The 27,728-nt window shown below is 43.1% G+C and overlaps 1 protein-coding gene across 3 annotated transcripts in view; it reads left to right on the top strand.

Annotated features, from left to right (window-relative positions):
* Positions 1 to 27,728, top strand: part of LOC109866535 (exostosin-1) — a 250,622-nt gene that overhangs the window by 192,782 nt on the left and 30,112 nt on the right. For all 3 annotated transcript variants that reach the window (XM_031800492.1, XM_020455248.2, XM_031800493.1), the window contains exons 3-6: positions 12,690 to 12,783; positions 15,182 to 15,289; positions 23,251 to 23,370; positions 26,297 to 26,429. In XM_031800492.1, coding sequence (XP_031656352.1) covers positions 12,690 to 12,783; positions 15,182 to 15,289; positions 23,251 to 23,370; positions 26,297 to 26,429 — 455 coding nt within the window. The remainder of the gene's footprint in view (positions 1 to 12,689; positions 12,784 to 15,181; positions 15,290 to 23,250; positions 23,371 to 26,296; positions 26,430 to 27,728) is intronic.

Below are 27,728 nucleotides of genomic sequence, written 5' to 3'. Positions count from 1 at the left end.
CTCTTAAACGCTAGTAAAACCAAATGCATGCTTTTCAACCGGTCGCTGCCTGCACCTGCATGCCCGACTAGCATCACCACCCTGGATGGTTCCGACCTAGAATATGTGGACGTCTATAAGTACCTAGGTGTCTGGCTAGACTGCAAACTCTCCTTCCAGACTCATATCAAACATCTCCAATCGAAAATCAAATCAAGAGTCGGCTTTCTATTCCGCAACAAAGCCTCCTTCACTCAAGCCGCCAAGCTTACCCTAGTAAAACTGACTATCCTACCGATCCTCGACTTCGGCGATGTCATCTACAAAATGGCTTCCAACACTCTACTCAGCAAACTGGATGCAGTCTATCACAGTGCCATCCGTTTTGTCACTAAAGCACCTTATACCACCCACCACTGCGACTTGTACGCTCTAGTCGGCTGGCCCTCGCTACATATTCGTCGCCAGACCCACTGGCTCCAGGTCATCTACAAGTCTATGCTAGGTAAAGCTCCGCCTTATCTCAGCTCACTGGTCACGATGGCAACACCCATCCGTAGCACGCGCTCCAGCAGGTGTATCTCACTGATCATCCCTAAAGCCAACACCTCATTTGGCCGCCTTTCGTTCCAGTACTCTGCTGCCTGTGACTGGAACGAATTGCAAAAATCGCTGAAGTTGGAGACTTTTATCTCCCTCACCAACTTCAAACATCAGCTATCTGAGCAGCTAACCGATCGCTGCAGCTGTACATAGTCTATTGGTAAATAGCCCACCCTTTTCACATACCTCATCCCCATACTGTTTTTATTTATTTACTTTTCTGCTCTTCTGCACACCAATATCTCTACCTGTACATGACCATCTGATCTTTTATCACTCCAGTGTTAATCTGCAAAAATGTAATTATTTGCCTACCTCCTCATGCCTTTTGCACACATTGTATATAGACCCCCCCTTTGTTTTCTACTGTGTTATTGACTTGTTAATTGTTTACTCCATGTGTAACTCTTTGTTGTATGCTCACACTGCTATGCTTTATCTTGGCCAGGTCGCAGTTGCAAATGAGAACTTGTTCTCAACTAGCCTACCTGGTTAAATAAAGGTGAAATAAAAAAATAAATAAAAAAAATGTGTTTCTTTTCAAGTCATTGTTATAGATTGATATGATGTTGGTATTATGGTGTTAGTATGAGTGTGTGTATAATATACAGTAGCTAAGCTCCTTCTGTTTCAACCTCGATGTAAATACGCAGTTTGAAAAAATGCATTTTCAGAGAGTATATGACCCTCTGTGACGACTGGTAGAGTAACTCCCCTATAGGTCAGTCTTGTAATGTATGGATAAGATGGATTCTATTGACCACGGCTGAGCCATTGTTACAGCAGCCCGTCATGGGTCATCATCAATTCGGGGGAAGGATTTCCAGTGGCTCCCGATCCATTTTTTTTATTCATTACTTCTGCATGTCTTCTCTCCCAGTAATCGCTTAGATTTATTCCCCTGACATCTCCTTCGGTCCTCCGCGAAGCAGAATGAAAAGGCAGGTGGTTGGCCTCAAATAATGCTGAAATAATTAGATTGGAAAATGTGGGCTTTGAACGGGATTAGAGATGAGTAGAGTGAGAACAACGAGGAGAAGATGAGAGGGCCAAAGCAAATAAAGGAAGAAGATATCCCTTTGCTCTTTTCCCATTTTCTCTCTCTGTCTTCGTGTTTAATTCAGGCCCGTATCAGATTTTTTTCATTTCAAATGGGGAAAATGGGTACTGGGTAAAGACTAGCTCTTACAGAAAGTACTTCAGAAAGTAAAAAAGGCATAATGACTAGAAATATTTAATGATCGTATCGTTGTGTTTACAGATGCTACACTGCTATGAAAGAGGGCTGAGTGCTTCACACTGTATATTTGACCTCGGCATTCTGTTAATGAAATACTACAGTATAATGTCACGTTATTATCACAGACAGTAGCTTTGGCTTGCATGTGTTCAGAATGTTCCTCCCTCCTGATCTGAAATATCAAAATGACACCACACCACTATGTTTCAGGATGAATGTCTGTATACTGATGGACTGCTGTTCTCTGGTTGACGTTTTGTGAAATTAAGAGCCATTTGGTTATTGACTTGAAACGCCTGAGGCCAGTCGGAATGGAGTGATGAAATGCACCCTGGGATTAGGGCTTTTATGAATGAAACTGATGGGAGGAATTTTATCTGAGGGAAAGGGTGGGGTGGAGGTGCTACCCGGTAGGGCAGTTGCTCAAAAAGGTGCCACACACGCACAGAGGGAGCCCGATAGCGGGTAATTAACTGAAGTAAGGACACTGCACAATATAACGAAAGATATCTTTCAAAAATCACGTTGATGAGTTAAGAATTCAAATGGGCTTCCTTTATATGAATAATTCATGCCTTTAGTTAACTAGCAGAAAAGATATCATTCAGTCGGCATTCATACCGTTTGTAGGTTATGGCGATATCATCTCTATGAATGCAGCTCTGCCACGGCATGGAAGCAGTTTATCTTCGCGCACTCTGCTTTATTGCGGGCGAAAGGTTCAGTACACATCACTGCGCTCTGTATCAGAAAGTAGGCTGTCCCTCTTTGAAGTCTCGTAGATCGATGCATTGCACTGTTTTTGTATATAAAGCCCTCGTGCACAAACTACCGCCGCACCTTACTTCATTGTTAGCCTACAGATTTAGGAGCTACCAGACTCGGTCTCAGGGATGGCTAACTCTGGAGATCCCGTCGATCTCCACTGAGTTAGGTAAATCTGATTTTTGTTTTATTGCACCTTGTGGAATAATCTCTCAAATTGGATGATTTGGTACCTCTATAGGACCGTTAAGAACAAATTCGTATGTACAATGACGGCCTACCCAGTCCAACCCTAACCCGGACAACGCTGGGCCAATTGTACGTTGCCCTATGGGACTCCCAATCACGGCCTGGAATCGAACCAGGGTCTGTAGTGACGCCTCTAGCACTGAGGTTCAGTGCCTTAGACCACTGCCCCACTCTGCGTTTTGAGACAGCTGATTGAGGATCTTTTTACTGCAGAATGTGTTTTGTTTTCCATGATTGAGTTTTTTTTTATCTCTGTTTTGCTTTTCATAGTGTATTGATGTGTATAGTTGTGTATATTTTTGTAAGTACAAGGCTCATCTGTAAAAGGCTCATCTTACAAGACTCCCTGTCAAAATAAAGGTGAGAAATAAAATACCGTAGGTACTGTTTAAGTTTGGTTTTACTATTATTCAGTACAACTTAAATACAAAGCATGTCTACACATGTTCAATTTATTGTGTACGCTTGTATGTTAGAAGTGTCTGCCACTCATTTCTTTCTTTAGTGCTGCCATCCCAGTGTAATTGGATTTTGACATTTGTAGGGGCTATCAACTTGACAGGACCTATTGATTCCCCTCTGGATGTGTTTCACATGTCATGATGTGAGCTCTGACTACAGTAAAGGGCGAACCCTCATTTATTTCTGCCATATAATCCATAATGAAATTAAAGTAATATCACTGCCTCTGATATCTTATGTAGCAACTGTTGCTAGGAGGTAGCCTCTCTCTATTCAGCAGGGTTTGCAATGAGGACATTGATTCATAGATGGATATGCGTATTGCACAATGTGATGTGACTGGCTGTGAAGGATACCAATTAACAAATGACCTTTAGAAAGATAATGTAAAGGTAATGAATGCACTGCTCACTGTTTGCCTGCTCTTGGAGTAGGCAGGTTACAGACAATACAATCAGTACACTTGCACAGAACAGTACCACCTGTTGTTACATTCTATATTGCTGCTCCTATACCATCCATAGGGCATAGGCCTTCAGTATACATACAACCTTTGGCTGAATCTCTCAGTAATGGCTGTAGTCCTGAGCGGTAGGTAACCCCAGGGATGTAGCAGGGCTGTTAGACAGACAGTTAGTTCCCCTCTGGACCCAGGCTAGTCAGTCACAGCAAGAGAGCCATGGCCTGGAGTTTAATATCTATCCGCACAATAACCATTTCCGGTATCTATCCGATCTGATGAGAGGCAGCTGCGGGCACCGCCACAGCTAGGAGTCACAATCAAACAGGCCTCCAGACTAAAATAACCATTAACTGTAGCCTTACTGTGAGCGTACTTTGGCCTCTGGCTACAGGTCCAGACCTTTGTGTCACAGGTGTGCACTAGCCAGGTAATTAAAGGGCCAGTAAAAGCCAGCAGGGTTCAAGCCCCTCTCCCCTTTTCCCTGCCTCGATTGCTACAGTAGCCTCCGACGCCCATTTCTAACGCATATAGCCTGAAGACTAAACAATTTGACGTTTGTTTGACAGCTGTTTTGTTGGTGTACGGTCATTGTTTTTGAAAGATGCAGACATTTCTGATTATCACTATGCAAATCAACTCTCTCCCAACCTGTAGCTGGACTGTTCAGTTGTTGACAGGTGTCTGAGCTATTGCATGAGTCCCCCTAGTGGCAGCAATATGCACACCAGCAATGGTCTGACTGAGTGGCTGTGTGTGGGCAGAGTTTGATGGGATGTTGAATCATGCGACCACGATGAGTGAATAAAAAATGGCCAAGCACATTTTATATTTAGTAAAGATTATGCTTTTGTATTCTTGAAAATATGTGTTTTAGCTCATCTATGATTAACCTGGCTAGCATGGAATTGAAACATCACATCACATGCCCTGATCGACTGGAGTCCGCCTTTTGAGACCGACTGTGTTGTTCTGTAGCTGTCTGAGCAGAATCCTAATAGGGCAGAATAACAAGCTGTATGTTCTCTATGATTGAACCTCAACATTCTTGCCACATTACTGTATCCATTTTCTATAGGTTGACCTTGTGCTCTCCAGTCTGATGTCATGCAATGACACCTAGTAGTTGTTGTTTTTTAACAAGAAAAAAAATGGATGACTGTCATTTGCATCACCTTTTCAGCACACATATACATATGGTTGGTCCCGCCCGAGGCTGTGGAAGCAGTTGATCCCCAGACAGATTAGGCTATAATCAGATGTCTCTGTGGGCCAGGGCTCAATCAGCACCTCTGGGCTCTCCTCAGGGTGGTTGAAGGATGGCTGGAGACAGAGACAGCCCTATGGGGATTCTAACAACCCACAGTGAGAGGGAGAACAACAGTTATAGACATACACTACTGTAAAATACTGCTATGTTTATGTATAGACATCATGGCGGAGCCTAACACTGGATGAAACATGCAATTATAGTCATTAACGAAATGATCAGCCGCAGTCATGATTCCAGGCTAGCCAGTTGATCACAGAAACACGGATTCGAGAGACAGCCTGGTGTCTGTTGAGAATTAACCCTCTTGAAAATATCCCTGTCTTGTTTAATGACAAAGAAAGTGTTATGTATGTTTCCGTTGAAGTGCCATGAATCATCCTTAGCCTCTTTTTAAGAATTCCCTGCCTGATATTTGTCATACAATATGGGTTATGAGGATCACAGACAGAATTGGTTATAGATTGCAGGGCGTCATAGGTAGCGACAGGCTGGCGTGTTCGGGGATTGATTTATGTAGCTTAAAAGCTCTCCTATTATTTCATGTGATTTAGTGTCAGATAAAACAGCTGCTCCTCATCATTATTGGATGGGCCTTGGGATGAGACGGTGGTGGGGAACAGGGGCATAAATTACCTATCTCTCTATTGGCCTGCAGTGTGGGAAGAGGGGGAGAAGGGATGTGCTGCCTGCTATAGAGATGGGCTGACGATCCCCTGGCTTGGCTCACTGGGAAAGACTGGGAGTGCTTAAGGAGATCAATCTCAAAATGTCTCGCTCGTCGTGTATCATTGATCATACTGTAGGTCAGAGTGGAGTGGAGGACCTCATTCTAGTCTAAACCTTTCTTTGTGTATAGTGCGGTCTCATTGTTGTGATTATAAGTCTTGAAACGTGTAATTGACAAGTGTTTTGAAGGTTGCCTAATTTCTCAGAATGTGTGGGTTAGAGAATGCTTTTCCTCGATGTCCCATATCTGTTCCACCTACTGAGACTTCGCTTTGTTTGTGATTGTCTTGTTTTTGAGTGAGACAATGACTTATTCAAGTCTAATTGTATTCATCACATCCTTCGTAAACAACAGGTGTAGACTAACAGTGAAATGCTTACTTACGGGGCCTTCCCAACAATGTAGAGAAAACAGAGAACAATGTAGACAATGTAGAGAAAACAGAGAAATAATAAAAAGGTTAAACATAATAAATGCACAATGAGTAACAATAACTTGGCTATATACATGGGGTACCAGCAGGGGTACGAGGTAATTGAGGTAGATATGTACATATAACTAGGAATAAAGTGACAGATAATAAACAGTAGCAGCAGTGTATCTGATGAGTCAAAAGAGGACTATGCAGATAGTCCAGGTAGCTATTTAACTAACTATTTAGCAGTCTTATTGCTTGGGGTTAGAAGCTGTTCAAGGTCGTTCTGGTTTCAGACTCGGTGCATCGGTATCGCCTGCCGTGTGGTAGCAGAGAGAACGGTCTATGACTTTGGTGGCTGGAGTCTTTAGGGCACCAGTGATGTACTGGGCCATATGCATTACCCTTTAGTGCCTTGCGGTCTGATGCTAAGCAGTTGACATACCAAGCGGTGATGCAGCCACTCAAGATGATCGCAACGTGCAGCTATAGAATTTGTTGAGGATCTGAGGGATAATGCCCCATTTCTTTTCAGCCTCCTGAGGGAGAAGAGGCGTTGTCGTGCCCTCTTCACAACTGTGCTGGTGTATTTGGACCATGATAGATCCTTAGTGATGTGGACACAGAGGAACTTGAAGCTCTCGACCCACTCCACTCCAGCCCCAACAATGTGAATGGGGGCGTGCTCGGTCCTCCGTTTCCTGTAGTCCACGATCAGCTCCTTTGTCTTGCTGACGTTAAGGGAGAGGTTGTTGTCCTGGAATCACACTGCCAGGTTTTCATATTGTCCAGGTGATAGAGGGCAGTGTGGACTGTTTGCGTCATCTGTGGATCTGTTGGGGTATGTGAATTGGAGTGGGTCCAGGGTTTCTGGGATGATGGTGTTGATGTGAGCTATGACCAGCATTTCATGGCTACAGATAGTCATTTAGACAGGTTACCTTGCCATTCTTGGGCACAGGCACTATGGTGGTCTGCTTGAAACATGTAGGTAATACAGACTCGGACAGGGAGAGGTTGATCAGCGCATACTCTGGGTACGTATACTGGTAATCTGTCTGGCCTTGTGACTGTTAACCTGTTTAATCCTTAAGTCTAATGATGCACCCGTGTGTCAATCTATACTGAACAAAAAGATAAATGTAACGTGCAACAATTTCAACGACTTTACTGAGTTACAGTCCATATAAGTAAATTAGTCAATTACAATTAATTAATTAGGCCCTAATCTATGTATTTCACGTGACTGGGCAGGGGTGCAGCCATTGGTGGGCCTGGGAGGGCATAGGCCCAACCACTTGGGAGCCAAGCCCACCCACTGGGGAGCCAGGCCCACCCACTGGGGAGCCAGGCCCACCCACTGGGGAGCCAGGCCCAGCCACTGGGGAGCCAAGCCCACCCACTGGGGAGCCAGGCCCAGCCACTGGGGAGCCAAGCCCACCCACTGGGGAGCCAGGCCCAGCCACTGGGGAGCCAGGCCCAGCCAATCAGAAAGTTTTTCCTCACACAGGGGCTTTATTACAGACAGATATACTCCTCAGTTTCACCAGCTGTCTGGGTGGCTGGTCTCAGACAATCCCACAGGTGAAGAAGCGAGATGTGGAGGTCCTGGGCTGGTGTGGTTACACGTGTTCACGGTTCTGAGGCCAGTTGGTCATACTGCCAAATGCTCTAAAACAACATTAGAGGCGGTTTATGGAAAATAAATTCACATTAAATTCTCCAGCAACAGCTCTGGTGGACCTGCAGTCAGCTTTCCAATTGAGCATGCTGTTTAATCAGGTTCTTGATATGCCACAACTGTCAGGTGGATGGATTATCTTGGCAAAGGAGAAATGCTCACTAACAGGTATGTAAACAAATTTGTGCACAAAAGTTGGGGAAAAAAAGGTTTCTGTGCGCATAAAACATTTAGGGGATCTTTTATTTCAGCTTCTGAAACATGGGACCAACACTATACATATTTTGTTCAGTTTAAGTAACATATATATTTTTTAATCCCCATCAAACTCCATCAATTTAAACTAGAGATTTTTTGCATGGTCTGTGTCTCAATCCGCAGAACCCGCCTATGTGGGCCTTCCGCATCTATGGTGGAAAGTGGCCGAGCTACAGCGGTGTTTGTCAGACCATGAGACATCCCGAAAATCTGTGTCATCACAAAAATGCCTGTGGCATCCGAACAGCCTACAAACTAAAAGATGAGAATCACAAGTGTCACGTGACTCGTTTTTAGGTAACAAATGAATGGAAGAATGGAGGTAGTTTTGTGCCAACAGATATAAGGGATTAAATGTGTAAAAAAATACATATATTTCCTGAGCTTTCTTTTATCTCCTAGATATAGGACAGACACTTCAAAACCTTATTCTTTATGATTTATTTTTTGACTGTCTTTTTTGCCATTTATGAATGTGTTGTTCAATGCGATTATATGGGCTATAGTAGTAATTGGTAAATATATTTTTTTACTTAAATACTTAAATAAATACTTAAATACTTAAATAAATACTTAAATACTTAAAGGGATCCTAAAATTCTAAATCAAATAGTTAAATGAGCCATGGTATGAGTCAAGTGCAAGTGTTGGTTCAGGAAAGTACATTTTTGGGGGTATTTATTTATTTAATAAAAAAATGTTTTGGGGGTGGGGTCAAGGTGATTATTTAAGAAATTCTTTGAAGAGTTAGAGTTTCGGGTGCTTTCGGAAGATGGGCAGGAACTCTGCTCTCCTAGCTTCAGGTTGTTGTTGAAAATTAGATCCAAAGAAGAAGGCAGAGACTATTTAATTGTATAATAGAAAAAGCTTTCATACAAGCCGCTGCAGGGGAGATCTACCTCTGATTTCACAGGGAAGAACTCAGAGTGAATGGTTGCATGTCCCTTATATAGTGGGAGGTGATAATACAATCATATTGTTAACACAATAGTTATTTAATACAAGCAACTGTTCTGGGAACACAATGGCTTTGTATTAGGGTGCAGACATAACCGGAGTCTATGAAAGGTAAAACATCACAGTCCAACACAGAACATGTCCCTTGAGAAGTTAAAACAGTTTATTTTTATTTAACCGGCAGTGTTGTTTTTTGGGGGGGGGGCACATCAATCAAGGTGTGAGTCATGTGTCCGGAGGGGGAAAGGTAAATCATTGTAGAAAAGAATAGTAAATACCCAAATCTGTGCCCAATGTCTAATTTGTCAAGAATACAACGCAGGGAAGCAAGTACCGACCTCTTTGTCAAGCCTACCAGTCCCCTGGGGCGCCTTTAATATGCAAATTCATTTTGTTCACCTGTCTGTAAAATGAAAAAAGATATGTTGGTAATGGTTGACAGTTACTCCAAATGGGTTGAAGCCTTCCCCACATCAAATGAGGAAGCAAAGACTGGGGGTAAGTGCCTGTTACAAGACATTGTTCCATGATTCGGTGCACCACAAAGTGTAGATAGCTATAAGGGTACATATATGTGACCGACCGCCTCGATTCGGTCTTATGTAGCAACATTTGAAATTGTGTTTTTTTTACATTGGATAAAAGTAGAGACTCAGAGCTAGAAAATGGTAAATCATACACTTTGGTTGAGGAACAATGGGAAAGTAATTCTGCTTTGAAAGTTGATAAACTTTTGAGAAAATGGCCCTTGCATTTTTTTGGTACACCTACTGGAGAGCACTTCTTTGTCTACTCCCATTCAGCATCATTCACATCCTCTAAAGCCTTAGCCCCACCCATCTCTTTAAGGATTCACATGTGAGGCCATGTTTATTTGTCACATGCACAGGATATAGAAGGTGTAAACGGTACAATGAAGTGGTTACTTGCATAGTAGCAATATCAAAAACAGAAAGTGTCCAGATAAAAATATTTAATAAATACTTTATCATTATTAGATAACGCTTACTTGACACTTGTCTAAATTGAAGGAAATGCTATAACCACCCCTAAGCCACATCTAGCTAAGTGGACGGGTCACTATTGTCTAGACATGTACTCATGTTAATGAAATACAATAGAAGGCCGTAATCACCCGCAGACACACCTGTCTAATTTGATGGGTCATGTAATAATCCGACAGAAGTGGAATCATTTGTTTAGACAGGTAGCGATCTTGTTGAACAATGAACCGTCATAATCCCAACTCATACTACTACCAATACAAACATTGTCATAGCTGTATAATTAATCTGCAGGTAGCTATAGCTAACAAACTAGGTTCAACGTTAGCTAGCTAACATTAGGCTATAACTAGCAATGCAAATGGTTTCTGATTCGAATAATAGATCATACATGTGACGTTAGCTAGCGAGCCAGCAAGCTAACATTTGCTCGCTAAGTAACAGTACACTTTAGCTTGCAATAAAAACTACATTCTGACAGAATTAGAAACGTATAATGTCTGAGAATGTAGCTCGACTCTTACCTGTATATATGGATGAACGCTTCACGGCAGACTGGAACCATTTAACTTCATTTTGTTTGGTCAGCTTTGTGTCAAGTCACTACTGTTCACTCTGACCATGGCGTGTGCAGAAAGTAGCCCATCACTTTTTCCAACTGAACTGTCGATAGCTCCTGCAACATCAATGTTGTTGAGAAAAGTAGCAAAACTTTTGTAGTTCTCGAGGGCTAATGTTATATGTTTCAAAAATGGCGCAGTAGAAAGGACTGCCAACACATACTGAACAGCTCACGTTATAGACAGAAGACATGGCAGACCAATCCAAATGCATCTCCCAGCATTTCCAGCCCATCCATTATCTCAGGCAATCATGGCTAGCGGGAAGGTTCCTGCCTTTTTCCATGGCTAAACCAACTAGGCTCGTAATTTGACACTTTTATTCATATTTATGGATATAATACAAGTTTGTTATTAAGGCACATGAAAGCTCACATGTTCCAGAAAGCATTTCTGCCAAATAACGCATTTTGATAAAAAATAAATGTTCACATTCCAATGCCGCTCCTGTGAACTAGTGAGGAGCGACATACGCCTAGTTTCCTGAAACGAGTCACGTATTTCACCTCAATGATAATGACAGAACTGTGTGACATGCTGCAAGTTAAGAGGAATTTAAATGTACTGCTTCACCCGGAAAGTTATGGACTCCGTTTTCTGACAAATAAACGGACAAATAAACTGTTAAGAATATGTGCCCAAACAGGACTCACCTGGGTGGATGCATTATCAATAGCAATCAGCTGCAGGGGAGATCTACCTCAGATTTCAGAGGAAAGAACTCAGAATGAATGGTTACATGAATGGTGTGGTTACATGAATGGTGTGGTTACATGAATGATTACATGTCCCTTATATAGTGGGAGGTGATAATACAATCACATTGTTTACACAACCGTTATTCTATACAAGCAACCGTTCCGGGACAGAATGGCCTTGTCTTAGGGTGCAGACATACCAGGAGTCTATTGAAAGGCATAACATCACAGTCCAACAGCTCACCCCAAATTCTGACACCACAAGAGGGAAGATGGTTCCACTGTTAGGGTGCCAATACAGAGAAGACCTTGGACTGGGCTGAGCGTCTGGATTAGTGGCCCGCTCCTTGCAAACGGCAGCTCTAGCATTTAGCTCAGTGCGGATGTTGCCTGTAATCCATTTCTTCTGGTTGGGATATGTACGTATGGTTACTGTGGGAGGGGACATCGTCGATGCACTTATTTATGAAGCTGGTGACTGATGTGTTAAACTCCTCAATGTCATCGGATGAATCACGGAACAATTCCAGTCTGTGCTAGCGAAATAGTCCTGTAGATTAGCACCCGCTTCATCAGACCACTTCCATATTAGGAGTCACTGGTACTTCCTTTTTGAGTTTTTGGTTGTAAGCCGGAATTAGGAGGATAGAGTTATGGTCAGATCTGCCAAATGGAGGGCAAGGAAGAGCTTTGTATGTGTTTCCATGTGTGGAGTAAAGGTGATCTAGAGTTTTTTTTGCCTCTAGTTGCACAGGTGACATGCCGGTAGAAATGAGGTAAAACAGATTTCAGTTTCCCTGCATTAAAATCACCAGCCACTAGGAGCGCCGCCTCTGGGTGAGCATTTTCTTGTTTGCTTGTGGCCCTATACAGCTCGTTGAGTGCTGTCTTAGTGCCAGCATCAGTTTGTGGTGGTAAAAAGACAGCTAAGAACAAATACAGATGAAAACTCTCTTGGTAAATAGTATGGTCCACAGCTTGTCATGAGGTATTCTAACTCAGGCCAGCAAAACCCAGAGACTTCCTTAATATTACAGATTGCGCACCAGCAGCTGTTAACAAAGAGACACACCAACGTTTTTAACGCTGTAATTGTTGTTTGCATGCATTTCATCTAAGGACACATTTACTGTAACCTAACCTGTCTCTTTCTGCTGTACATTTTCTCTCTACTTGTTCCACAAAACTCACTGACCGGGGTTTTTGAACATTTTCGTCCTTTGGACCTCAAAGGAGTCGATCTTAGCTCGTGTGATGTCTCTATGAGTCTGACAAAGTTTATTTCTGTCTGTCTCCAGGTTCGACTACCAGGAGCTGCTCCACAACTCAAGCTTCTGTCTGGTGCCCCGCGGTCGCAGGCTGGGTTCCTTTCGCTTTCTTGAGGCCCTCCAGGTACGTAGTTTGTCGTTTCCCCGTCAAAACCCTGTCCCTCTGAGTCTCCAAGTGGTTTCCTTGGTAACGGATGCTAGTCGTCGGCACAGCAGCCGCAATTGGAGCCTGGGAGTTGTGCAGGTCCTGCAGGCTGCCAGGCCTGATGCTTGGATTATTGGTATTGACAACCTGTCATCTTTTCAAAAACAGCCGCAGACGATTTCTGTGCTGTAGATAACAGAGTAGCCCTATTTTTATCTCTTCCAACACCTCCCACTTCCATTAACACCTGGTCTTCTCATCTCTAGCATGTTTATTTGGACTGACAGAAGCCTCTATAGAGGTATTTTAGGATTATGACTTTGAACCATCCCATTATGGATAAGCATGTGTCTATATACACGGAGTATACAAAACATGAGGTAAACCTGCTCTTTCCATGACATAGACCGACCAGGTGAATCCAGGTGAAAGCTATGATCCCTTATTGATGTCACTTGTTAAATCCACTTCAATCAGTGTAGGTAAAGGGGAGGAGACAGGTTAAATAAGGATTTTGAATCCTTGAGACAATTGAGACATGAATTGTGTAAGTGTGTCATTCAGAGGGGAAATGGGCAAGACAAAAAAATGTAAGTGCCTTTGAACAGGGTATGATAGTAAGTGCAAAGCGCAACAGTTTGCGTCAAGAACTGCAACGCTGCTGGGTTTTTCATGCTCAACAGTTTCCCTTGTGTGTCAAGAATGGTCCACCACCCAACGGACATCCAGCCAACTTGGAATATTAGGAAGGTGTCCTTAATGTTGTGTACTGTATACTCAAATGTGGAATCTAATAAGAAAGTATAGTGTTATCACATCCAAATACACTGAGGCCTGGGTACAAAGTAAAGAATGAAGGAAGCAGCCTAGTCATTTCTACCCCACTCTCTACAAGGGGTCAGTGCAGCAGTTAGGCAGACACACTGTAGGTAACAATTCAAATGTGGAAATAATCATCTCAGTGCCGACTGAGAGCTTGTCGGATTTGCGGCTCCCAAAATGGTGCGTTCTGTGCTGCCTTTTAAGGGTGAGGCAGTTGCATTCCGCACCCAGATTTCAGAGGGGACACTTTGAAACAGGAACATCAAACAGGTTTTAGACATGACACAGATTGAGCTTTCATGTTGTGTGAGGGAGCTCTCTCCTATTCGTCATCTCTATCTGTCAAGCGAGGCTCAAAGGAGGGCTGTTATGTAGATGGTGGAAGGGAAAGACAGAGGTTTGGTTTTGCTGCAGACAACGTGTTTCCCTCCAACAACACAGGAGAGAAGAGGAGGAGGAGGAAAGGGGAAGGGGGGAGGAAAATGGGAGGGGAGAAGGAGACGAGGCCACGACGCTGAGCCAGGCTGTGTTGTTGGAGGGAAACGCGTTGTCTGCAGCCAAACCAAACCTCTGTCTTTCCCTTCCCCCCTCTACATAACAGCCCTCCATGACTAAAGAGCAAAGGGGATTTAAACAGACAGACAGGCCTCCAATCATGGACTTGGCATTTCTCAGAGTCTCCTTAAGCCCCAAATGAGTGTCAAACTTTTAATGATGGAGATCCAAGTCTCAGTTGAAAATGCTTGGTTCAGTACGCAGCCTTGGTTGGAAATTTAAAGGGATTCTAATGGAGTAGGCCATATTAATTTCCGTAAGTGCTAGCGCACCCAGTTGATTCTCCCTAAAGATGGTTGCCACTTCACTTTTCTCACCTCTGAACATCCATTAATAGTGAATCCTTTGTAAATTTAGCTCTGTAGAGAATTTGATCCCTGTAAAAGCCTGGCTTTAAGTGATTAACTGGTTTATGTGTTGCTGTGGTGTTTCCTTGAATTAAATTGTGTAAAGAAGTTTACGGATTAAACCATTTCTCATTTCCATTTCATTATAAAGGTGCTGCTTTGAGGAAGACCACATGTATTCCTGAATATTAAAACAGGCTTGATGAAGTATGTTCAACAGACAAAGAAAACAAAACTCAAAATAATATTGTGTAATTGGTCGCATATTTGTTTGTGTTGCTAGTGACTCATTCTCTGCACTATTGATAAGAACCAATTGCTTCTACTAAAAAACTTTATACAATACGCCTTACCATTGTGTGACTAATAGTCCACCTTTTACTCTGTGTGAAAAGCGTTCAGATGAACCTGTTTGTAGACATGAGTGCAGAGGAATCTGACACTTCACTTTCCCAGAGAGAAATCCCACAACATACCAGAGTGTGTAAAGTAAGACTAGCTCTTGGATAACCTCGCCTATTTCTTCTTCAGTCCTGTAGAAGTGTAGAGAGCTAACCATGATAACGGTGTCTGTGTATATCTGACCCTTTCTGTGCCTCTTCTGCCTGGGCTACCCCCCTCCTCCCCATCCTTCACCCCCTCTTCCCCCCCAGGCTGCCTGTATCCCTGTCATACTGAGCAACGGCTGGGAGCTGCCTTTCTCTGAGATCATCGACTGGAGCAAAGCAGCTGTCATCGGGGACGAGAGGCTCCTACTGCAGGTAGCTTACTGATGGAGACATCCTCCCTATGACACTGATCTCTCTCTCTCTTTTCACCGCTATCATACTGCCCCTTAGGCTGGAACACAAGGGCCTCACAACTCACTTTACCTTGCTTTTAGTAAGGACCACTGTGGTGGATAACGTTTACCTCTCTCTCCAAATGAATATATTCATAATTCTTTGCAATTGCGATATAGTAACTTTTTTGGGGGGGGGGCAGCCACACCCACGGTTTCAGAGGCGCTTGTTTGCAGAGGGGTGGAATAAAATGCCAGGGTACCTTCACATATTAACCCACCGGGCCCCTGCCTGTCTCCCGTAGCCACGTCCCCTGTATCAATAAACTCTCCCATTAATTATGTCATGCAAGGTGTATGATATTTTAGGTTATTTCATTACTGCATCTATTAGTAGCTGCTACCTATCTGCCCTTTCATGACTCTGAGCTTGCCGGTTATTAATGTGGTGAGAAAGAGAGGGGTTTGAAATACGACAGCCAAAATGTCATGTGGACATGAAAGTGAAGAGAATGAGGAAAGGATGAAGGTACCATTCCCCTTCTTGTCAGCTCTACCCCCACTTATGAAATCAGCACAATTAATTAGCCGGTTTCCGTAAAGGAGCTGCCCTGAGACATTACAGAAACTTGACACATATTTCTCATACTACTGATTCACACAAAGATTGGATTGGAATTAGATGTACAATCAATTGCACTATTGAGGCCACACAATGCAAGAGCAGCCTGTTAAAAGTCGTAAATGGGTTTTATTGCAAGTCCTGTAATTATTTGTGACTATACGCTGTTGAATGGAAGACATTCAGGGAAGCAAATGTTTTTTTCTCTCCCTCTCCACCCTCTCGTTACAAAGTCCCCGTCCTAAAAGCATGCTAATTGTTGTCAGATACGCTATATATACAAAAGTATGTGGACACCTCTTCAAATCAATGGATTCAGCTATTTCAGCCACACCCGTCGCTGACAGATGTATACAATCGAGCACACAGCCATCAGTAGCGGAGCGTGGATAAAATCACAGGGGACCCCCCCCCCCCCCCCAAGAAAATACGTATTACGACTTGTATTGTGATTTGTTGCATTTTGTTTGCTCCATAACCTGTTAATTCATATGCCTTGCGACCGTGATATATAGGCCTAAAGGCCGAGACGATAAGAAAACGGTAGCAGAATTCAACAACACCTATGTTTTATCACAAAACCGGATAGCAACCCCTGCCCAGTGAAGTCCACAAAGCATATTGCATGTAACAGATCTAGAGCATGGTCAAGCAAGTGAATGTTTCTGACATTTTCAAATCACTAAACAACTATGGATTTAGAACCACAGAGAGTTGTCACAAAGAAAACAGGAGCTGCCTCCACTATTCCAGCACCATTACAACTATACCTATAAGATATCAAAAATACCAAAAACAATTTAGTCCAATCAAAAACATGTTGACTCACCCTACTCGTAGAGAAACGCCAATCTCATCCTTATCACTCTTTCATGCAGTACACACTTTTATTTTTTGTTGTCCTAGGCTACCTGGCTAAAATATTTGCTCACTAGCCTAACTTCCATTAATGTTAACATTAACCTTCTACATCTAGCTACATATTGAACTTCCATTCTCTCAGGCCAGGGGCACAACAGTTAATTAATTAATGGTTGGATCAGAATCACTGTTATAATCATTGGCCAGTACAAAGAATTAAGTAAAACCACAAGTCCAAATCCCCATCTCCATCCATGGCTAATTTAGGAAAGGGACCATTTTAGCTAGCAGAGGACAACAACACAACGAGATGCAACAATTCTAGTTTTTCTGCCAATGACGTATGCTCTCAATGGGATTTGATAGGAGTGACGCCAAATCCAAGCTGGCTTCCCTTGGCACTTTTTTTGATGTGTGCCAGGGCCATTCACAGTTTAGCTCAACGCTGATTGGCAAAACATTTTCAAAAATGTTTTTGTCAAAGGAGGCCAGATGCTTGCTGGCTTCCCTTGCCTCCAATGCTACGGGCGGCAACAATGTCATACTCGTTTGGACCAGACAGTATCAGATTGATGGCCTACACGTCGAGAGACAGGGGGGCGCTGTTTCGAAAGCCCGAATGCTTTCTCCTGTGAGATACATTCAGCGTCTTGCAAAAAATGTTACCTTTATTTAACAAGGCAAGTCAGTTAAGAACAAATTCTTATTTACAATGACGGTCTACCCCGGCCAAACCCGGACCACGCTGGGCCAATTGTGAGTCGCGCTAATTGAAGGCAGATTACGAAACACAGAGAGACAAAAGATAGAATTCAGATATTTTTTTTTTCTATTTTTGGGGGGAAGCCTGGCTTCCCTTGGAATTTATGAATACACGCCACTGACAGCCATGCAATCTCCATAGCTAAACATTGGCAGTAGAATGGCCACACTGAAGAGCTCAGTGACTTTCAACGTGGTACCGTCATAGGATGCCACCTTTCCAACAAGTCAGTTCGTTAGGTTTCTGCCCTGCTAGAGCTGTCCCGGTCAACTGTAAGTGCTGTTATTGTGAATTGGAAACATCTAGGAGCAACAGCAGCTCAGCCGTGAGGTGGTAGGCCACACAAGCTCACAGAACGGGACCGCCGAGTGCTGAAGTGCGTAACACGTAAAAATCATCTGTCCTCAGTTGCAACACTCACTACTGAGTTCCAAACTGCCTCTGGAAGCAACATCAGCACATTAACTGTTTATGGGAGCTTCATGAAATGGGTTTCCATGGCCGAGCAGCCGCACACAAGTCTAAAATCACCATGCCCAATGCCAAGCACCGGCTGGAGTGGTGTAATGCTAGCCGCATTTGGACTTTGGACCAGTGGAAACGCGTTCTTTGGAGTGATGAATCATGCTTCACCATCTGGCAGTCCGACGGATGAATCTGGGTTTGGCGGATGCCAGCAGAATGCTAACTTCCGCCAATGCATAGTGCCAACTGTTAAGTTTGGTGGACGAGGAATAATGGTCTGGGGCTGTTTTTCATGGTTCGGGCTAAAGCATACAATGATATTGTAGACGATTCTGTGCTTCCAATTTTGTGGCAACAGTTTGGGGAAGGCCCTATCCTGTAATACTAGAACCGGTAGTGATAATAATGGCAATTTGTTAACTTTAGTTATGATTTTGATTACATTTGCTAATGATTATTTTGGGCGCCGGTGCGTGATTGCCTGTCGTAGCATAGCAATTATCTTTTCTTTTTATTAAATCAATATATTGGTTGGGACATTTTGAGCATATTTGAATATTGGGGTGGGATGTGTCTCCCCCCATATACAGTGGGGCAAAAAAGTATTTAGTCAGTCACCAATTGTGCAAGTTCTCCCACTTAAAAAGATGAGAGGCCTGTAATTTTCATCATAGGTACACTTAAACTATAACAGACAAAATGAGAGAGAAAAAATCCAGAAAATCACATTGTAGGATTTTTAATGAATTTATTTGCAAATTATGGTGGAAAATAAGTATTTGGTCACCTACAAACAAGCAAGATTTCTGGCTCTCACAGACCTGTAACTTCTTCTTTAAGAGGCTCCTCTGTCCTCCACTCGTTACCTGTATTAATGGCACCTGTTTGAACTTGTTATCAGTATAAAAGACACCTGTCCACAACCTCAAACAGTCACACTCCAAACTTCACTATGGCCAAGACCAAAGAGCTGTCAAAGGACACCAGAAACAAAATTGTAGACCTGCACCAGGCTGGGAAGACTGAATCTGCAATAGGTTAGCAGATTGGTTTGAAGAAATCAACTGTGGGAGCAATTATTTGGAAATGGAAGATCTACAAGACCACTGATGATCTCCCTCGATCTGGGGCTCCACGCAAGATCTCACCCCGTGGGGTCAAAATGATCACAAGAACGGTGAGCGAAAACCCCAGAACCACACGTGGGGACCTAGTGAATGACCTGCAGAGAGCTGGGACCAAAGTAACAAAGCCTACCATCAGTAACACACTACGCCGCCAGGGACTCAAATCCTGCAGTGCCAAACGTGTCCCCCTGCTTAAGCCAGTACATGTCCAGGCCCGTCTGAAGTTTGCTAGAGAGCATTTGGATGATCCAGAAGAAGATTGGGAGAATGCCATATGGTCAAATGAAACGAAAATATATATTTTTGGTAAAAACTCAACTCGTCGTGTTTGGAGGACAAAGAATGCTGAGTTGCATCCAAAGAACACCATACCTACTGTGAAGCATGGGGGTGGAAACATCATGCTTTGAGGCTGTTTTTCTGCAAAGGGACCAGGACGACTGATCCGTGTAAAGGAAAGAATGAATGGGGCCATGTATCGTGAGATTTTGAGTGAAAACCTCCTTCCATCAGCAAGGGCATTGAAGATGAAACGTGGCTGGGTCTTTCAGCATGACAATGATCCCAAACACACCGCCCCGGCAATGAAGGAGTGGCTTTGTAAGAAGCATTTCAAGGTCCTGGAGTGGCATAGCCAGTCTCCAGATCTCAACCCCATAGAAAATCTTTGGAGGGAGTTGAAAGTCCGTGTTGCCCAGCAACAGCCCCAAAACATCACTGCTCTAGAGGAGATCTGCATGGAGGAATGGGCCAAAATACCAGCAACAGTGTGTGAAAACCTTGTGAAGACTTACAGAAAACGTTTGACCTCTGTCATTGCCAACAAAGAGTATATAACAAAGTATTTTGATAAACTTTTGTTATTGACCAAATTCCACCATAATTTGCAAATAAATTCATTAAAAATCCTACAATGTGATTTTCTGGATTTTTTTTTTCTCATTTTGTCTGTCATAGTTGAAGTGTACCTATGATGAAAATTACAGGCCTCTCTCATATTTTTGAGTGGGAGAACTTGCCCGATTGGTGGCTGACTAAATACTTTTTTTGCCCCACTGTATATTATAATTACGGCCTTGGTTCCAACATCTAGAAGAGTGGAGGCTGTTATAGCAGCAAAGGGGGGGACCAACTCTATATTAATGCCCATGGAGTGAGATGTTCGACAAGCAGGTGTCCACATTCATTTGGTCATGTCGTGTATGTGTATGATATGCTGTGACAGGATATGAGGCACCTATGGACGTTTTGTCTTCAGAAGGAAAAAAAGAAAAAAACACAATGACAGTAATAATGACAGTGTTTGTGCATTTAAAAGCACAAATAATTGTTAACAGTAATTAAATGATTTCCTTACAAGTTGTGTAGAACTGCATTCACACTGGCGTCAGATGAAAGCCATGGAGCCCTCAGGCATTCAGAGTGGGAGTTAGATACAAAAGGATGCTAAAAGGTGAGGAATGTTGTCGAAGTTCGAAGCGTCAAAACACTTCTGGTTTGTAGTTCCATTTTGTGTTTCGATTGTTAAATGTCAGTGGTTTTCTCTGGGAAAATGTATTTTCCGTTTAAATCTAATTTCCTATTAAAACCCAACTTGCTTACGACGAAGATTTGCATGAGTTGTTTATGGAAAAGAACCAGCTAACTGTGTTTTGATTAAAAACAAATCAGAATCTTTTGTAATGGCACTGCAACTTTTCTACACTCCAAAAATGACAAATGGATGGCTATTGAGATGGTTTACATGTGTCTCTGTATAGATAATCTTCCACCGGGATTCATTGTAAGTAAGATAAGCCAATGCGATCTTTATATGCATGTAAGATAAACTCCTATGTACAAACAGAGATATAAACATGGTTATGATGGTCAAGATAATAACTTAAAGTGGGTCCGGAATTATTGGATCACGTACTAAAGATGGGCAGAAAATACTATATAAAATAAATGAAACCAATACTGAGCTACAGTATATTGTATGCTCAAAAGTATTGAAGAAATATATGATTTTATACTAATACATAGCAAGAGGTTTTCTTTAACAAGTAATACAGAAAATCTCTAAAAGTTATGGGTCAAAATGATTGGATTCTGTGAGCCTTTTTCTATCATGTTTTGAGATTAGACCATTCCTCCATATATAATCTTTCCAGATACTTGATGTCATGGGAATGAGATATTTTCTGTATATGTTCTTTCGAAGGGGAAACCCACCATTGGTGTGCGTGGCTAAAGAACTCTATGTTCATGTCATAATCACCATAACACCGGTTCCAATCCAAGTGCCAATGCCGTTTCGTCAAATCCAGGCGGTCAGATGACATGAAAATAAAGCTCTTTGGCCACGCACACCAATGGTGGGTTTCGCCTTCAAAAGAACAGTGCATATGCAAAATACGGTGGTGGATCTTTATGTTCTGGGGCTATTTTGCTTCCACTGGTCCTGAGGCCCTTTTTAAGGTCAACGGCATCCTTAACGTTCCAGCCTCCTGGCAGAGTCAACCAGGTTTTTGGCTAAAATGTGCTGGTACCAAATACCTGGTCTGCCAGGAGGCTGAAACGTGAATCTTCCAGCAAGACAATAACCCCAAGCACAAAGAAATGGTTAATTTACCACAGAATCAACATTTTGCAGTGGCCCTCTTAGTCTCTGGTCTTGAACCCCATTGAAAACCTGTGGTTTGAATTGAAGAGGGCAGTCCTTAAGCACAGACGAAGGATATCAATGATCTGGAAAGATTCTGTATGGAGGAATGGTCTAAGATCCCTCCCAATGTGCACTCCAATCTGATAAAACATAGAAATAGGCTCAGTGTAGTTCTCCTCGCAAGGGGAGGGTGCTGGACTATCGAAAACAAGGGATCCAATCATTTTGACCCTTAGCTCTTTGAGATGTGTTTCATGACTTGTTAAACAGATTCTCTTTCTCTGAGAAATTGTATTAGTATAACATAATATATTTTTTCCTTGTTTTGGATCATACAATATAGCTCAGTATTTGTATAAATTATTTTATACAGTCTTTTCTGCTCATCTTTAACAAGGAACCAAGTCATTCCGGACCCCACTGTACATCCGGCTTTATTCACAGAGTTTGTAAATGGCTCCCACACCATACTGCTGTGGTGGTGTGTGTTGGGACAAAATGAGAGTGAAGGAGAGTTTTTAAGTCAATCCATTGTTTTGGTTTTATACGACAATCGAGTTGCTGCACCTGCTGTGAAAATGGAATCTCATTGCGTTCAATTATGTTGAAGAATGACACGCAACAACCCAGCACAACATGTGGAGTAGCATATTCCCCCACAGTGAAGACACATAAACACTAATGGAGAGAGGGTTGTGTGATTAGATTGGCGTTATTTATGTCCTCCCTCTGACTGTATTAAAACTAGAAATACTGTCACTGCCAAACATCAGCTCAGACAGACATTGTTTTCAGGCTTCAGGTGGAGGGGGGTTGTCTTTGTGATTTGGGGGGTAAGAAATGTGACGTTCATTGTGACAATGCTGATTTGTCTCTCTTGGCCCCTCTCCTGCCACGTGTCACATTGTCAATTGTATGTTTCAATGTTTGTATAATTGATGAGGAGACTCAGAGATGAGAAGTGACAGGACAGAGCAGTGCTATCTGTCAGTTAGCAGGGTTTGATAGCATTGTGTGTTTGCCACAGGAGGGACATGATCCCTAGCTGAGGGGTTCACCCTCTCTCACACAAGGCTGGTTTACCAGCACATACCAACACCTCCGTTTCCCTCTAGCAGTTTGGCCTATGCTTGGAGATACCACTGGAGAGGATAGTCCTCAATTGGAACGATATGACAGCAAATTCCATTAGTCCTCTGCCACACAAATGACAGTGTAATTTGACCATTGAGTACCGTCGTTAACGATGTCATTGGTCCCTCAAGTAGTAGCCACTAAAGAGTGGTTAGAACCCTACAGAGAGTGTTGCTATGGCTCCCAGGGGAGGAGTCAGTGTGTCCATGGGCCTCCCTCGGGAAGGAGGATTTCACCTAATCACATCTGCCCAGAGAATAACCCATGTTCCCCGACTCTCTCACACTCATTAAATGTTTTACTCTGTCCTTTTTTTCCCCAGGTTTCTTCAATTACCAGATCTGTGGACCATGACAAAATATTGGCGCTCAGGCAGCAGACTCAGTTCCTCTGGGATGCGTATTTTTCTTCGGTAGCAAAAATAGTATTAACTACATTAGAGGTAAGCTCTCCCATTTCTAGAACTGTTCATGTGAATCGGAAGTGGGTGGGAGCAGGTTGGGAGGATTGCAAGGCCAGACAGCCAGCAGCCAGGATAACGGATAGACTTTTCTGTAATGTGCACAAGTGGCCAGGATAAATTGATGGTGGCTGTACAACAGCGTTCCCCAACAAAGTTCTTAATTTCCCCTGGTTTGTTTTTTTCTTACTGCTGACAGTCTGGCTCTTACTTTAGGAGTGTTTTCACTATACTCTCTCTTCTGTCTCAGTCTCTGGGGGGAAACCGACACAAAGGGTTTTCATCAGCCTCTTCCCCAGAACAGACAGTTAGTCAGAACCTGCCATGATCAAAAGAGTCTGCAGTGTAACAGTTTCCTCTGGCAACTTAAATGTGTGGGGACTACAGTACGTAGACGGGTAGCTGGGGTTACTTTTTTTTAAACGTCCCCTTTTGTTATCCTGCTACCATTTATTGTTGTCACACCCTCAAATACAGTGTCCCCTCGGAGCAAAGTTTAAATAATTATCATGTTTCCCCTAGAACAATCAGAAATCCCATTTTTTTGTTTGATGGTATTATGTGTTTGATAAGATGTAAGATGTGTGGAGAAGAAGCCCAGGCGTGAAGTGTTTTGTCCTGCAGGTATGAGAGGTACAGTTCAGAGCAGGGTAACATCCAAACACTCTCATAGGCTCTCTGTGCACCCCACTGTCTCAACTGTTTAGCTTTTGTCTTTTTCTTCTGGGTGAGAATGGTTTTACTTTGGTCTGATTTTTTCAATGTTTTTTTTTTTTATATACTGAGTGTACCAAACATTAGGAACACCTGTTCTTTCCATGACATACACTTACCAGGTGAATACAGGTGAAGGCTATGATCCCTTATTGATGTCACTTTTTATATCCATTTCAATCAGTGTAGATAAAGGGGAGGAGACAGGTTAAAGAAGGATTCTTAAGCCTTGAGACAATTGAGACATGGATTGTGTATGTGTGCCATTCAGAGGGTGAATGGGCAAGACTAAATATTTACGTGTCTTTGAACGGGGTATGGTAGTAGGTGCCAGGTGCACCGGTTTCTGTCAAGAACTGCAACATTGCTGGGTTTTTCACCCTCAACAGTTTCCCGTGTGTGTCAAGAATGATCCACCACCCAAAGGACATCCAACCAACTTGACACAACTGTGGGAAGCATTGGAGTCAACATTGGCCAACATCCCTGTGGAACATGTTCGACACCTTGTAGAGTCCATGTCCCAACGAATTGAGGCAGTTCTGAAGGGAAAAGGGGGTGCAACTCAATATTAGGAAGGTGTTCCTAATGTTTTGTATACTCAGTGTATGAACCTACTTACACAATTTACTGTATCACTTACACATTCAGAAACTACTCTTATTAGTTATAATGGTGTTGGAAGCCCTCATTTAGAACTCACTCAGCAGACACTCCAACCTGTCACCTATATGTCTTCGTACCTGTTGTTTATTCTTCTCTTCGGGAGGGTGTCTGTGTTTAATTCCCCCAGTCTCTGTCTTTACTCCATTCCTTTTACTATACCGACAATTCACCACTTCATATCAAAGGACATAATGACAGAAGGAGGGGGAAAAGAGGAAGTGAGTCGGGTGTATTTTAGGCATTCCGTCATGGTTCTTCAAAGGGAGCCACAGCAGCACTTTGTGATGAATTGGGTTTGGGATTAGGGCCGAGTGTTGGTTTTTATGTGTTGCCGGGCGAACGTCACCACCAGGTGCCTAGTCCAAATCCAACAGGGACAAAATTAGGCCCGTTTCCATGCATATTTACCATTGTGCAGAAGTGCTAAATGCTGGGGCTACATGCCGACTGACAAAATGGGGGAAATGAGGCATCCTAAATATCCCCAGGCACACGCAGTGCTGTTGTGAGGCTTGCAGGAAGTGCCAGCTAACTCTCCATATAGATCAAAAGGCATCTGTCATGTCAGTGTTCCTGGTACTGGATGGCCACATGGACTGTAAACTGTTATGCAAATCACCCCGAGGAGGCCGCATTACAGACAGCCAGACGTTACTCTTCCCTCAGCCAGGTTTATCAGACCTGAATCTGTCAATGGAGTTTTCAGATACATTTTGAGAAAGTGTAAACCAGACAGAGGAAACTGTAGCAACTGGAAAAGAAGGTGCCTTTGTACTGCGGAGGTATCTTTAGCAACAGAAATGAAGATCATCACCTAGCAGTGAGTAAACAGCGGTATGGAGGGGTCGACCCCTCGCCTCCTTTAACTCAGGGGGTGCTTATTAAGGCCTATCTCACATTAGGAAACCACAGTACAAACGGTGGAAGCAGCCTAGAAAGCACCAGGCTCTGAGAGAGAGGCAGGAGAGGAGACATATGGTCTGTCTCTGGCAGCTGTAGCCTTTCTATATCAGGAGAGGCAGTGAGTCGGGGGGGGTCCATTGGAAAGAGCAATCAAAAGTATATGGCTGATATGAAATGACTGTTAATGTGACTGACTTTGATTAACGTTTTATTTAGTGTTTTGTCTCCATTGACACAACTAGTATCGGGACCCATGGCTGATCTTCATGTAAAGCATGACCAGTGCATGCAAATAACTCCTTACAGACTAAGAAACTGTGCACGTTGTTGCTGTCAGATAAACTGTCAGCAGCACAGTCATCATACTTATCATCTATTGCGACATGGGAGGAGATACAGGTCCAATCTCCACAGTCAACATGCAGGGTAACAGTTGTACCTGGGTGAGTGGGAATCAGTCCCAGCTGAGGGTATGAGGCGTATTCTGCGCCAGAGACGCTGCTCGACAACATGGCCACGTCCATCAGACCCAGCCTCCCGCAGAGCGAGCATCTTCTTAATACTAATCCTCTCTCTCTCTCTCTTCTCCTCTCTCCTTCTCTCTGTGTTGTTTCTTTTTCTGTAGCTAATCCAAGACAGAATAAATTCACACGTATCCAGGAACAAGTTGATGTGGAATTCATTGCCGGGTGGACTGTACGTTCTGCCTCAGTTCTCCACGGACGCTGCAGTGTTCCCCTTCTACTACTCGTCTCTGGGTGAGTTGGAGCCTGTTAATGACCTGGTGTAACAGACTCCTCTTCTATACACATGGGAGCTGACACACAATCACAAAAGGATCAGACCTTTGCTTGGTCATTTACTGGCGAGGTTCAAGTCCTGCCTAGAGTCAGTCAGCCAGGCGTCCATGTCTTGTGCATTCCCTCCTGCATGGAGCGTCGTGGAGCTGTGCGCTATGTACCATGCTGCTACCGCAGTCCTACGAGACGAACTGGGATGAAGCCATAACTCAGATAGATGCTTGTCTTTCTCTAAGCGGTCAATTAAGTTTTTTCCAGTTCCGATAATACACAGGCGTTATCAGTCTCTCTTTCCGTAATTCTGAATGGCGAAGGGGTTTCAAAACTTTTCTAGGTAGTTGAAAAGTTCACGTCTGCGGTTTAGGCCTATGTCAATTTTACTGACGATTTTACTGTTTTTAAAGTTTTTATTTGTCTCTGCGGAATTTCAAGTTGATGTTACAATATTTTGCTATTAGGACAGCATCTGTGCCGTATCATATTTTCTCTGAGAAGTAGAAAAGAAGGCGATGTTGGGCTCCATCTCTGGGGGTCTTGATGACTGGGTATACCGCCTCAAAATCACAAATTGGATTTCCAACTTGTTAAGTAGAGAGTCCAGCTGCTTTGGCACCTCCTATCATGTACTTCACAGGCTGTTTGCTTCACAATTCTCTTTTAACTGTGTTTAAAGCTACTGGGAATGTATGAAGACATGCCAAAGCAGTGGATGAGAAATGATAGGCCCATTCACTGCAAAAAAAACTGTTTGAATGTTCGCTGTAGAAACTCTGCTTGTTATCTGCAGTCATCAAAACCAATTATCATCGCCATTTGAGTTCAAATTTTCACTCATGAGATGTAATGTCTCAACTGAATTTTGTTTGAACTCAAAAATGTTGAGTGAAAATGATCAGCAGGACCACGTTGAAGGACCACGTTGAAGGACCACGTTGAAGCACTCTTTATTGCTGGCAGGAATTGTTGTCAAGCTATCTTTTCTCTGCAAGCTACCCAGCAAACAGTGACACTAATGAGCTGTCAATCAATCTCAATCTGAAGCTTCATTATAGCCTTTCACATGAGGGGGAAAATATATCTTGCCTAAATCTTTGGATTAGATTGGCAGGGCATCAAAAAGAATGTGAATTCATCTGACTGCTGCATATGCGGTTCCACACAGTCTTCTCTCATTGCATTGTGCCAAGTCGGCATCGTGGAGAAGGACTAGTTCCAGGAAGCTGCCAGAGAGAAACTGCAAGTTATTGCTGTTAGATA

Source organism: Oncorhynchus kisutch, linkage group LG21 (genome assembly GCF_002021735.2).
Source record: "Oncorhynchus kisutch isolate 150728-3 linkage group LG21, Okis_V2, whole genome shotgun sequence".
Taxonomy (NCBI): Eukaryota; Metazoa; Chordata; class Actinopteri; order Salmoniformes; family Salmonidae; genus Oncorhynchus; species Oncorhynchus kisutch.
This window is presented reverse-complemented; position numbering and strand designations above follow the sequence as displayed.